This window comes from Onychomys torridus, chromosome 3 (assembly GCF_903995425.1).
Source record: "Onychomys torridus chromosome 3, mOncTor1.1, whole genome shotgun sequence".
NCBI lineage: Eukaryota > Metazoa > Chordata > Mammalia > Rodentia > Cricetidae > Onychomys > Onychomys torridus.
The window spans coordinates 65,846,297-65,859,531 of record NC_050445.1 but is presented as its reverse complement, the minus strand read 5'-3'; the positions used below and the strand labels follow the sequence as shown (position 1 = coordinate 65,859,531).

Below are 13,235 nucleotides of genomic sequence, written 5' to 3'. Positions count from 1 at the left end.
AAAATAAAAACCTTGCTAGTTATACTAGCTATCCCAATTGACTATTATATTGTGATAATGAATAAATACATGCTACTACCTTTCTTGAGAAAGACAGGTAGGTCAGTGCATCTGGATGAAGAGGAAAGCAGACCAGTTCCTTCATATGAATTTTAAAACTAACAAGTGACTTCTCCTTTGAAGTTCAGTACATACGAAGAAATAGAAGTTAAGTCGTTCTTTGAATTTCCTAATGTTTACATCTATTCACTGTAAGGATGACTTGAAGCTTCAGATGGAAGCCCAGCGGATATGCCTTTCCTTGGTCTACTCAACATACGCAGACCAGGTTCGACACACCATGGAAAAGGAAAGGGATGAAGCTCTTTGTAGCCTTAAAGATGAGCTTGTTTCTGCTCAAGAGAAAGAGATGGTAGAACTTCATAAGATGCACCAGTGCCAGCTCCAGGCTCTTCAGACACAGGAAACAGGTAAACAGCTTCTGACTATCTCCATGAAACATGTAAGCAGCAGCCCTTAAAATGCATCAGTCTATAATTCTGCCCTTTCTCAGGCCCCATGGATGGCTTTACATGTGATTCGTGGATTTGTTTAATCATATCATTGAGGTGCCTAGGAAAGTGAAAATCGCTGCATCATTCTTGCATGGAAGTATAATCCATTCAGAAAGCACCTGGAAGGTGGACTGACAACTAGTAAACCCTACTGAACCATCCATGCCGAATCACCACTAGAGGAGCATGAGCACATCTGTCTAGGGCGTAGCATAATGCATCATAACCTGAAGTATACCAGAGTAGAAATAATCCAGTTGGCTTCCAGGATGAATGCAAGGATGGGAGAAGAAGGAGAAGTTCAGTGCTTCCTGCGACAGTGAGGCAGGAGCCGTGGGCAGCAGTGTGGGATCCATTTTGAAGAACTGAAAGTTCAAGTTGTGTGAGAAAATAGTGGGAGATATACTGGAAAGTGGCAAGTGCCTGACTAGATTTATAGACCTCGAATGAAGCATGCTCAAGCTTCCTGCTACTGATCAAACAGACCTACTGCAGGACTTTTACATAGAGGAAGCAACAGTGATATTTTTATTTAAGATGACACCAGTGTGATTAACTGGGGAAAAAATGAAAGAATTGATGGGAAGATCAGTTAAAGAACCTTGCCATAATCCCAATAAAATGTCGAGCTAAATATCCTTGAGACTGGAAAGCAAATGACAGCGGAGTTTAACAGTTAAAGCCACCATCAGCCATCATTAGCAGCAGTAAGGGTGGGAGGGGTGGAGAGTGATCTCGAAGTTTCTTACCTGTGTAACCAGATCAATGTGGTTTCAGTCAAAAAGGGGAGCAGACCACAGGCAAATAGTAAAGTCAGTTTAGAACATACTAAGTTAAGTATATGTGTTAACTTTAAAAGAAATAGTCACTAATCAGCTGAATGGAGAAGTCTAAAGCCCAGGGCAGACTTTTAGGCTGAAAATAAGAAATAGAATCACCATGGAAGTCGAAGGAAGTCGAAGACCAGAGGCCCTAAGCCCAAGAACAGCGTGACATCCTGGAGACGCTGATGGCGCTATGGGAAGCACATTGAAGGAGCCATGTAGTGGAAGGTGGAACATAGTGTGGGCAGCCGCAGTTAAGATTTGAGTAGTTTCCTCTGGCTCCCATATTACCATGAGAAGGAGGTACTTCCTAAGTCTCCAGCAGAACTGCTCTGTTGAAAAAGGAAGAGTTCAAGAGTCATGTCAAGAATTCTTTGCTTTTTTGATTTAGTAAAATTTTACTTGTATTTGCATGTGTTGTTTGTATTGATAATGTCTTCAGATAGCCTGTCCAGTGTTTTCCATTGACAGTTGGTTGTTCTATTAGTAGGTGATAAAGCAGTTTAGTGAGTAGTGATCAGTGTTTCTGAAAAGAGAGGAAGAGAACAGAAAACATTTTTTTAAGTTTTATTTTTAATAATTAATTTAATTTCCTGGCACTAGGTTGAAACCTAGGGCGTGCACATATTAGTCAGGGTACCCTACCACTGAGCTATGCCCATGTGCAAAAAAGTAAAGACTCATTTGTGAAAGTTTTATTTGTGTTTTACAGTGATATATTTAGTGATAAGTATATACATGTATTTCTTGTGTTGGAGTTTAGGTCACTACTTTATACCCTTTTATAGAATAGAAATTGCAAATCTTAAAAATTTGTCAGAGACAGTTAGTTACATTGCACAATATAAATTTGGAAGAAATTAAAATGTGTCTTGTTTTCGGGAAGTTAAACATGACAGTGAATGGTTCACAGGAGGGATGTTTTCTTCTAGGTGATGGCAAAGAGCCTTTAGAAGTGCTCATTGAACGACTTCAGAAGGCAGTGTCTGAGGAGTGCCATTACATTTCAGAGGTAAGCTGCTACTTTAAAAGTTAGCTTTGCACGAGAAGTGCCAGGTCTAAATTGCTACTGATTGGATGAGCAGAATCATCCACCTGTGTTTCCTGAATCCCTTCTGTATAGAGCTGCACTTAGAAAGTATTCCTGAGTTCTGAGCTTTAAATGAACATCTGGCTTTTTTTCTGGTAGCCAATTTGGAATAAAGGGAATTGGTGCTAGGGATGTGACTCGGTGACTCAGCTCTTGCCTGTTGTTTAAGGTCTTGGATTCAATTTCTGTCAGCACAGAAAAAGAACAAAGAAATTCAGATAAGTTGTATCTCCAGCAGAGAAGAACCTGTAAACATTGCTCTCCTAGAGAGGTGCTAGTTAATCTTTCTGGGACCCAGTTTGTTCATTAATGGTGCAGTGGGATAAAATGCTACCTTTGTGACTATGCTGAACAGTTAATATGTTCAGTCACTAACTGACAGTGTAGCTTAAATTTAAAAAATGCAGGAAATAGCAGCCATAAACTATTTGGCTTTTTAATATTTTAAATTATTCGTGGTCATTTCCAATTGTGTGAGGGACAAAGGTAAAACTAACTTGGATGGCTTATCAACTCATGGAACATGAAATGGTATTTAAATGATAGTGGGATTACCAGTTCTGGATAACACTGTGTTGGATATTTTTAACTTTGTGTATGTATAGACCACAGAAAACACTCTTGCTGCGTATTATAGAAAGGACATTAGTATAATCTCTTCCTTGATATAGTGCCATTTTGCTGTGTTTGGCAGACCTCTCTAATTGTCATTTTTGAACTTTTCACTTTGTGATGTTTGTTCAAGGATAGTTGACATAGTAATAATATTTTTAAGGTAGAGAGTAGGAGTAGGGGCCATGCTAGGAAGTGAATGCTTTACACTCGTGATATTCTTCAATATTAGAATGAAACAGAAAAAAACACATCATTTTGTGTAATTAAAATTATCAGTCTTTTCCTGAAAAAAGAATAATTTCACGTCTAAGAGAAACATGGTCTTTCTGCAGATAGATTTCATATGTGGAGGAAGAGGGAATTAAGATTCCATTCATACTATTTTGACCAAATAGGTTAATAATGTTTTATGATATTTAGAAGAAATCAAAATTTTAATTTAAAATATTCAATTTTGTTCACAGACTCTAAACAATTCTCTTGATGAACACCATACTCCTTTAAAATGCGAAATGAATATAGAAGAGAAAGAGAATTCTGGTGTTTACAGTCACAGTCAAAAACTAAATTTACAAGAGTATAGATACCAAGTTCAAGGTAAAAAGCTTACCATACTGTTAAACAGTATTTACTTTAAGTCAATTGCTTATGAACTTAGCTTTAATTACAACTTAATTATAGATAAATTTTCTATCATAGTAACTTATCTTTAGCCATGAAATTTATATTTAGTGTACATTTTTAGTCTTTTTAGTGTAACAGTCATGCTATGCAGATAATTTAAACATTCTACTGTTCCTTGTTTCTCTCTCCTGTTTCTCTGTTCCCACCCATTTCTTCACTGTAATTCTTTCTGTTAATGTTCTAACTGTGGATCCTTTTAAAATCTTTAAAATTTACTGAGTTTACTAAGTGTAAATTAATGATTTATAATTTTAAAAGTGAACAACAAAAATTTGAGTACTAAGATACATTAAAAAGTATCCTGGGGTTGGGGATTTAGCTCAGTGGTAGAGCGCTTGCCTAGCAAGCACAAGGCCCTGGCTTCGGTCCTCAGCTCTGACAAAACAAAACAAAACAAAAAAATATCTTTTGCCAGGTGTGGTGGCGCAGGCCATTAATCCAGTGCTCATGCTGGGGAGGCAGAGGCAGGTGGATCTCAGTGAGTTCGTGGCGATTTGTTCTACACAGCAATTCCAGGCCAACTAGGGCTAACCAAAGAAAGAGATAACTTCCTTCATATAGATGTGGTATTAGTTTCTTTTTGTTCTTAACAAATTACAACTTGAATTTCTTGCTGTTCCGTCACAGCTGTATGTTCTTAGTACAGTTGTATAGGTAATGAACAACCTGCTAATAAATAGCTACAGAAATAAATGTATCTTGGGGTGAAGTTTTCAAGTTAATGTTTTACCACTTATTTCATGTAATAATTTAAAAAATTTTTTTATTACTAGATATATGGGTTTTATTACTACCAGATGTTTTTTCTAAAGTTGTAAGCTGGTAAATCATATTTTATAAAAAGGTAAACTTGTACTGTAAAGTGAAATTATTATAATTGCTTGCTTTTTTATCCAGATTTTCAAGATAATGTGCAAACCCTTCTCAGTAAAGTAACAGATGAATACAGCAAGCTTGTGATACTGCAGACGCGGTTAAGCAAGGTCTGTGGGATAGAAAATACGGTATTTGCATTTATTTTATTACCCTCGGCCCTGTCAGTCAGGAAGTTCTAAAATAAGTGAACATGAAAAAGGATCACAGAAATAGTAACCATTTATATGTTTGTGTTAGAGCATTTATATCAGTGAGCTGAAGAAATTTGCAGAAATTGAATTCTCTGTAGCTCTCTGAGGTAGCTTTTTTTTTTTTTTTTTTGGTTTTTCGAGACAGGGTTTCTCTGTAGCTTTGGAGCCTGTCCTGGACTAGTAGACCAGGCTGGCCTCAAACTCACAGAGATCCGCCTGCCTCTGCCTCCCGAGTGCTGGGATTACAGGCGTGCGCCACCACCGCCCGGCAGCTTTCAGTTTTTTAGAGAGAAATTACTAAGTTTTCCCCAAGACTTCTTTTCCTTATTCTTGGCTTCATGGCCAAGAGAAAACTAGTTCTGATGGTATGATGTTTTCATACAGTGGCAATATCAGCTAAGTAGAGGGATTTTGTGCCTGCATCTGCCTCAGGGAAAAAATTTTTTTTCTGCCGCTTGGGGCTTAGATCTAAGCTGTCCACAAGCCTAAAGCTTCCACAGGAATCTTTTTCTGCCCATTTTCTTCCATAGTATTTTTTTCATGACTCCAATTCTTCCCCAGGAATCTGCATTCATAGCTCCAAGAACACAGCTCCTCTGTCCTGCTTTTCTGTCTTACCCTAAGTTTTTTCAGTCAGTATTCCTAATTCTACTCTTACTCTGAATTTCTTCTTACCCAGTATTTCTATACCTAACCCTATATTTTTACTTAATTTTATAGATAGAAATTAGGAAAGAGAAAGAAAGAAACCTAGACAGAGATTCACTGCAGCCTCACTTTCCCTTTGGCATCTTTCAGCCACTTTACTGCCACTCCTGAGAATAAGATACCATCGCCTCTGTTTTTAATTTATTATTGGGCATGCCCCCTGACATCCACAATGCCCTCTAATTCTCCTTTCGTCAAGTCCCCTGTCCCTGTTCGGGCGCCATCTGTGAGGGGACCCGATCCCACAGGATAGCCTCGGGAGGGCCTGGATTATCTACTGGCCCCTCCTGTGTCTTCTAAAGGGCTTTTTTAAAGGAATGCCATGGGGTGGAGCAAAAGACCTCCCTCAGCCCAGCCAAGTGCAGACCCTTCCCTTCACTTGGTAACCACACACATGCTGAAGCCATCCTCTAATGCAGCCCTGCTGGGTAAAAGAAGCTCAGAACTCACTAGGAACCTCTGTGGTCCTCCACAGATATACTTTACTTAACTAGCTTTATTTTCCCCTTTCATCCAAACTAAGCCCCTGTCAGTAGGTTGTTTTTACTCCTTAAAGCATAGGTCTTCTCACAGATCCTTCCAGAAAGTCATTGCTGTAAAGGCCCAGGTCAAATCTGGATTCGTCCCCAGTTGCTAGGGTCCATTTCAGTCTTTCTTCTGAGTCACTGTCATTGTATTTAAACTTCACAGACTTCTCAAATGTTCTTCTTTCCTCAGCTGGTTAATAAATTCCTTGGGGACAGATATATTCTGTGTGTGTGTGTGTGTGTGTGTGTGTGTGTGTGTGTGTGTGTGTGTGTGTGTGATCTTCCTCTGCCTTGTCTCAATGTTGGGCATGCAGATTCTTAAATTTTGAACAGTGTTTATTGTAATGAGCAGCATATTACCTGTCAGCTACCTTCTTAAACCGTCATCCAGAGGTGAATAGAAACTGTGTTGTCAAGTATTGATAATAAAAATTAATTGTTTGTACTAAAAATTTAAAGGGCTTTTAGTTGAAATTTCTGTGACACATTTGTTTTTGGAAAGTGAACGTTCCTGTAGATATAAAAAAACATTGCTAATACAATTTCATTCCCATGGGCATAACAGTGAGTCACTTGTCAAAAGGAAACAAAGTGTTTGATTCAGAGCAACACAATTGTAGGGCATTAAAAAACAAACTTAATGCAAAGTTCTTTAATTGTTTTAATATAGATTTCAAAGTCCTGGATTGTATATTTATGTCACTGTTCTTCTGTTTTCAATAGAGTGATGGACAGCAAACAGATGGTATGAAACTTGAGTTTGCTGAAGAAACTGTGGCAAAAGAGGAAGCAAAATTTTTGTCAGTTCATTCTCCAGCCAATTTACAGAACACTGGTAAATTTTAAGTGTATAACATATTACAGAACTTTATTTTACAAATTTACTTTTTTTTACTTAAAAATCCGTGATAATTTGATGACCTTAGGCATTTCATGGTCATCTTCTTGTTCAATTTTGTCATCTTTAAAGTGTAAGTCCAGACTCCTCATCTTCTTGGTCCTTTGTCATTTCTTATAGTCTTTTTCTAAATTGTTTTAAACTTAATGATGTAAAATTGTTAGATTTTGTGATACTATAACCACAAGGATGGAAACTGTGATCTTGAATTACGCTGTTTTCTTTAATGATAGTAAGTGAACCTGAAACCTGAGTTAGCACTAAAAGCATGTTTTTAAAGAATCACAAGTATCTTCTGTACACACAAGTAATTCTGCTTTGTCACCAAGAAACTTCTGCCACAAGTGTGCCTTTGATTCTGTTCCTGTGACACAGATGTCAGTCATGAGAGCAAGGTGTCTTCTCTGCCAGAGGGGGAAAAGAGTAAAGACCGAGGAGAGCGTGTGCAGGGGCTGGAGAACCTTGTGAGTAGCGTACAGCAGCAGCTGAAAGAAACAGAAATGCATTCTGGGGCAGAGATCCAGAGTTTGCAGGGGAGACTTCAGACGGTCCATGATGCCACAGTGCAGCCAAGGTATCCATGCATGTGTGTCTGTCATTCGTCAGCAAATTCAGAGAGGTTATTTTAAGACTGAAGTGTAACTTGATCAGACATAAGAAGAAACAAACAGGAGATCATTCTGTGCCTTCTAGATGCACAAAATAAATATGACCCAAAGACATTTTACCACAGGAATTCCTTTACCTCGCTCTCACTGCTTTGTTATGGCCAGTATTCTAGCGGTGTAAGACATGGTTCTTCCACTGGACGTCCTTCACTTTGTTATGTATTGCTGGCATTCACCAGTGTCTAACGTAAATTCTCTGTTAACCAGTCTGTGCATTTCAAACAGTCTTTATTAGTGATTAACTGGTGATTAACCTTTAATTAGTGATACTTTCTTCCATATGTGAGGGAGAGGTGGCAGTGGCAGCGGGGTGGTGTCCTGAGAGTGTAGGCTGCTTTGCTTTTTCTGTGTTTGGGCTCATCCCAGCTTCCTGGCCTTTCTTACATTCTTAATTAAGAGCTTACTGCCCTCTGCAATCAGACTTGAAATAGTTTAAGAGAAACAGAATCTTCATGTAACAAATGTTTAGTGACCTCACGCCAGAACCTTTTTAGACAGATATTTGAGATTGAAAAGTCCATGACTTTTTGAGCCATTTGATCTCTTTACTAACTTTTGGCTGTCTCTGTGATCATGAATAGATTATAGCACTTCTGAGTAGTAACAGAGATAATAATCGTCTCCCTTAGGATTGTGAGGATTAAACGAAGTAGAAATTGTGAAGGGCATTGAGTCGACACTGTGGAAGGAGGTTCAGACATACAATGGAATATAAACGTTTCTGCACAGCAAAAGAAACTACCAGCAGAGCAAACATCTAGCCAATAGAATGGGAGAAAATATTTGCTATTCCGGGTAATATCCAGCAGTGAGAAATAACTGCAAAATTTAACACCAAAACTGCCACTAATAAATGGTTTAATGAAATGAGCAAATGGTTCTCAAAAGAAGAAACAGAAACGGTCAATCATAAGTATTCTTAAAAAGTGTTCCACATCCTTGTCCGTTAGGGAAATTCAAATGAATGAGAGTCTACCTCACCCCAGTCATAAAGCTCAGATCACGGAATCAGATGACAACAGATGCTGGCGTGGATGTGGGAAGGAGGGACATAGTCACTGAGGGTGGGAGTGCAAACTAGTGCGACCATTGTGGAACTCAGTGCAGAGGTCTCTCAGAAGATTACAAATGACGGCGGTGGTGGCGCACGCCTGTAATCCCAGCACTCGGGAGGCAGAGCCAGGCGGATCTCTGTGATTTGGGGGCCAGCCTGGGCTACAGAACAAGTTCCAGGACAGCCAGGGCTATACAGAGAAACCATGCCTCAAAATAATTAAAAAAAAATGTAAACATTAAAAATAGCTAATGCATGACTCAGTTATATCTATCCTTGGCACACACCCAAAGGACTCTGTATCCTACCTCAGAGATACCTACACATCCATGTTTATTGCTTCCCTAATCACAATAACAAATAATGGAACCAACCTAGATGTCCACCAACAGATGAATGAGTAATCAAACTGTAAAAAAATAAAATTATAAAATTTGCAAGAAAATTAATGAGTCTGAAAAGTATAATATTAAGCAAAGTGGCCCAAACTCACAAAGACAAAATGTTCTCCCTGGTATGCAGATCCAAGCTTGTTTCTTTTTTTTTTTTTTTTTTTCAAGACAGGGTTTCTCTGTAGCTTTGGAGCCTGTCCTGGACTATCTCTGTAGCCCAGGCTGGCCTCGAACTCACAGAGATGCGCCTGCCTCTGCCTCCCGAGTGCTGGGATTACAGGCGTGCACCACCTCTGCCTGGCCAGATCCAAGCTTGTAATGGCTGTGTGTGTGTGTGTGTGTGTGTGTGTGTGTGAGAGAGAGAGAGAGAGAGAGAGAGAGAGAGAGAGAGAGAGAGAGAGAGAGAATAAGTGTAAGGCTTAAAAAATGGAGACTGAGAGTAAACAGAGTTGCTGTTAAGATGGAGGAGAGCAAAAGAAAGCATTGTGACTTGAAAGCAGAAAGGAACTGAGGGGAAAAGGCATAAGTGGAAGGAGGACATAAGAAAGTCAGTGAGGAGAATCTGCTGGGGAGGAGGATATATGAAAGTCAGTGAGGAGAATCCACTAGAATACATTTTGCTAGAAAGTGCCATGATGATATTGAATGCCGTAAATACTAACTTAAAATTCATCTTTAAAAAGTGAATGAGATGTATATAAAGTGGCTTTTTCAGGCATTTCAGTGTAATTATGAAGTAAGCATTATTCATAGGTAATTATTAAAAGATAATAATGGTTGGGACTATAAATTAGAGACATAGGAAAGTTCTAGAATTTAAGCCCATGTCTGCATAACATTTTCATTGCATATTCCTGTAATGTTGCCTACTAGAATACCAGGAAATAGAATAAAGAATGATCACTGACACATATGATAGACATGTTATTAGAAGCATAGAGAAAAATATCACGACCTGTGTTATTCGATAGAGAATGTGGGACTTGACTGCATTTACATAGAGGGTGAGATCACATAGGAAAGGGCCAGTGGACACGTCGGCTCTAGAGGGTAGCAGTGAGTTCAGCGCTAACCAAACCGGTCTTTTTTAGTGTGGGATAAATAACAGTAAAGCTTACAGAATGAAGTCATTGCCAATGAAGTGTCAGGATTTCAGCCGTAAGACTTTTTTCTTAGAGAAATAAAGATGGGAGCATAAAGGATATATTATATTTAACATTGTAACATTGTTTATATTACTGAATAATTGAAAAGGGCTAAATGCCATCAGAAGTTAAGGTATAAAGCTAGACAGTGACATTGTTTGTATATGGTCAGTTTTAGACCGAACAGAATGTGAGGGAGATAGGAGCAAAGAGTAGAACAGAACAGGAGAAGAAGAAATTGGAGGAGCTGAGTAGGAGACTGGAACAAAGAAGGCAATATAGGTACACACTAATGGGGGTTAGGTAATTATATTCTTAAAATGAAAATTATAGTTTATAGAGAGGCCTTCCTCTGCTCCTAGTTGTTCATGTTCCTTTATTTTTATTATGCATACTAAGCATTTTAGGAAAGAATTCATAAATTAAAGGTTGCTTATAGGCAATGTAAAATGGAGACATATGTTGAAGAATACACAAAGAATAGATTAAAAAACAGCACAGTCCAAAAACAACTATGTAAACTAGGGACCATCTCTTCCTGCCACATACTTCACAGTCCCATTGCAGGTGACCATTATGACTTTTGGTGTGTGCCTTCTTCCAGGCTTGTGTGTGAGTGTGAGTGTGAGTGTGAGTGTGTGTGTATGTGTTTGTGTGTGAAATACTTTTTAATAAAAGATCTTTATTTTTTACTAGATAATGTATCTTCAATAACTTTATAAAACTAATGCCTGTAGACATATGATATACTTTCTAAAGTGATATGAAGTTTATTTGTTGATCTGCAAATATAAATATAAAGGTTAGACAAAACTGTGACTTCAGTTACAGTATCTGTAAGCGTTGGCATATCATTTTTTGTTTCCACCTTTCTCAGTATATGTATGTATGTCATAAACTTTGGAAAATGACTCCAAACCCTCAATACCATCAGTCACCATCTTTTATTTATATTTAGCCTCTGCGTTGATTCAGTGGTATCTAACGAATCTGATGCACAGGAAACAGAGGACTGTGGAAATTGTCTAAATGCGCATATTGGCAGCACCACAGAGGTATTATTTTTCTTCTCTTTATTCTTAGACATTTAAATTCCCTGATTTTTCTTACTGTTATTTTTATGAATGTGTTTTGGTAATTATCTACTAAAGACAAAAAATTTAAAATATTTTTAAAAATTTGCATTTTTTTCTTAGCTCAAAAAAAAAAAAACAAAAACACTGAGAAAGAGAAAGTAAATGTGAGGGCTTTTTGTCTTTTTTTTTCTTATTCAAGTATTTTATCAATTTAAATTTTGTCCTGATTTTTTTTTCATTTTGATGAATATATAGTTATATCATCCTCTTTGATTCTTTTCCATTCTCAGGTCTCCCCCATGTGCCCCTCTCTTTTTCTTTATTACTATGTTATATATATATATATATATAGAGAGAGAGAGAGAGATTGACTTATGCATAGGAAATCAGTTTCAGTGCCCTTATCTTCCTACTGTGGGAATCAGGACAGGCCATCTTTCAACCACTGTTCAGGAATCCTCAAGATTCCAGGTCCTGTGCTGTGGATGGGTCCTCATCTAACAGATGTGGTACCTTCTGTAACAGCTCTTCGAACAGTGCGTGCCACACAGGGAAACATCCTGCTCCACTCTTCAAATCTCCAACAGCAGAACTCTGATCCTCAGTCTACATTCAGAGAAGATGAAAATCATTACCCTGTCTTAATCTGTGCATCAGGGAAAGATAAGAACTACATTTTCTGTATTCTCCTGCACTCATAAGAATTATTTGTTTGGATGAAATTCACGTAAGTGGGTATGGATTGTTGTTCTGTGGGTGAGATGGAGACAGCCCCCAGACCTAGCCAGGGGTATTGCTAGGAAGAAAGACCATGAAGAAGAATTGATGTGGTACTGGAAAGGGAGACCTTCCTGCCTACTACCAGTGCCTCTCGAGTGCCATCTCTGAAGAGGAGGACTAGGGCCCTAGCTAGCACCCAGAGGCCAAGGAGCACTGACAGTTCCAAGAAGTCCCAGGTTCCAAAGAAGCTAGCACAAACCTGTGTGGGACCCAGAACCCAGTTCCAATCCCACCTCTCCGCCACTGTGGAGGTGGCCTACAAGTTCTGTCATAGTGATGGACCTGCCCCGACTTGAAGTCTAAAACTCAAAGCAAACGTGAGGTGCCCAAGGCTCAGGAAGAAAGGGTGTGTGCTGGTCTGCACTGCTGCTTGCTGAGGAGTTCTGGTTTTGGGAAGGAGAAGATGGGGAAGACAACGAAGACTGCTGTAGACTGACATCACGGGCACTGTGGAGACTGCACATGCTGACGAGCACCAGGGCTTGAGTGTGCAGCAGTTTGGATCCTCCTCACTTGAATACTTTCAGTACCGAGAGACACTCGGCTTTAGAAGAACATCTGGGTCATGTGGCTGTCCTGGATTGAGTGACAATGTAGCTCATATGTGAGATCAGCATCACAGAAACACTGCTCACTGTGACCCAGAACCACTGGCTTACAGCTGCCGCAGAAAACCAGGGCTGCAGGTGCCACACTGTGACCATGTAACACCACTTAAGTTCCTCTACTTCCTCTTGGCTCCAGCTTCAGGGACGTGGTTTGTGACCTGTGTGCATGAGTCAACAGGGAAGAAGATCATGACAGCTCTAAACTCTTTGGACAGCTCAGTCATGGCCAGAAATTACAATGCTATCATCTATCTTGAACACACTAATAATAGTCTTTATGGATGTGGAATGACTAAAGTTCAACATAAGGTAGGCCTACCTCACCCACCTGCTCTCAGGCCATGTACATGGACTACAGCTCCATCCCTTCTGAGATGTGCTGGAGATGGGGCAGAGCAAGGGGCATCACCAGCATGCTGGTCCCTGGGCTGCTGAGCCCCACTTTGACAGCCTCGAGAATAAGCTAGGCAGAAGTGGGGAGCAGCACAAGGCCGGGAGGTGAAGACACTGGGAGGCTATACCTGCAGAGCTCATTTGTCTGAATA

The 13,235-nt window shown here is 39.3% G+C and overlaps 1 protein-coding gene across 10 annotated transcripts in view; it reads left to right on the top strand.

The window, feature by feature from the left end:
* Akap9 (A-kinase anchoring protein 9) overlaps nucleotides 1-13,235 on the top strand; it is a 118,196-nt gene that overhangs the window by 32,746 nt on the left and 72,215 nt on the right. For 6 of the 10 annotated variants that reach the window (XM_036180755.1, XM_036180756.1, XM_036180752.1 and 3 more), the window contains 7 exons: nucleotides 257-470; nucleotides 2,311-2,390; nucleotides 3,548-3,680; nucleotides 4,665-4,771; nucleotides 6,793-6,904; nucleotides 7,343-7,541; nucleotides 11,185-11,281. In XM_036180755.1, coding sequence (XP_036036648.1) covers nucleotides 257-470; nucleotides 2,311-2,390; nucleotides 3,548-3,680; nucleotides 4,665-4,771; nucleotides 6,793-6,904; nucleotides 7,343-7,541; nucleotides 11,185-11,281 — 942 coding nt within the window. The remainder of the gene's footprint in view (nucleotides 1-256; nucleotides 471-2,310; nucleotides 2,391-3,547; nucleotides 3,681-4,664; nucleotides 4,772-6,792; nucleotides 6,905-7,342; nucleotides 7,542-11,184; nucleotides 11,282-13,235) is intronic. The other 4 variants (XM_036180763.1, XM_036180762.1, XM_036180759.1 and 1 more) reach the window with 1 other exon arrangement.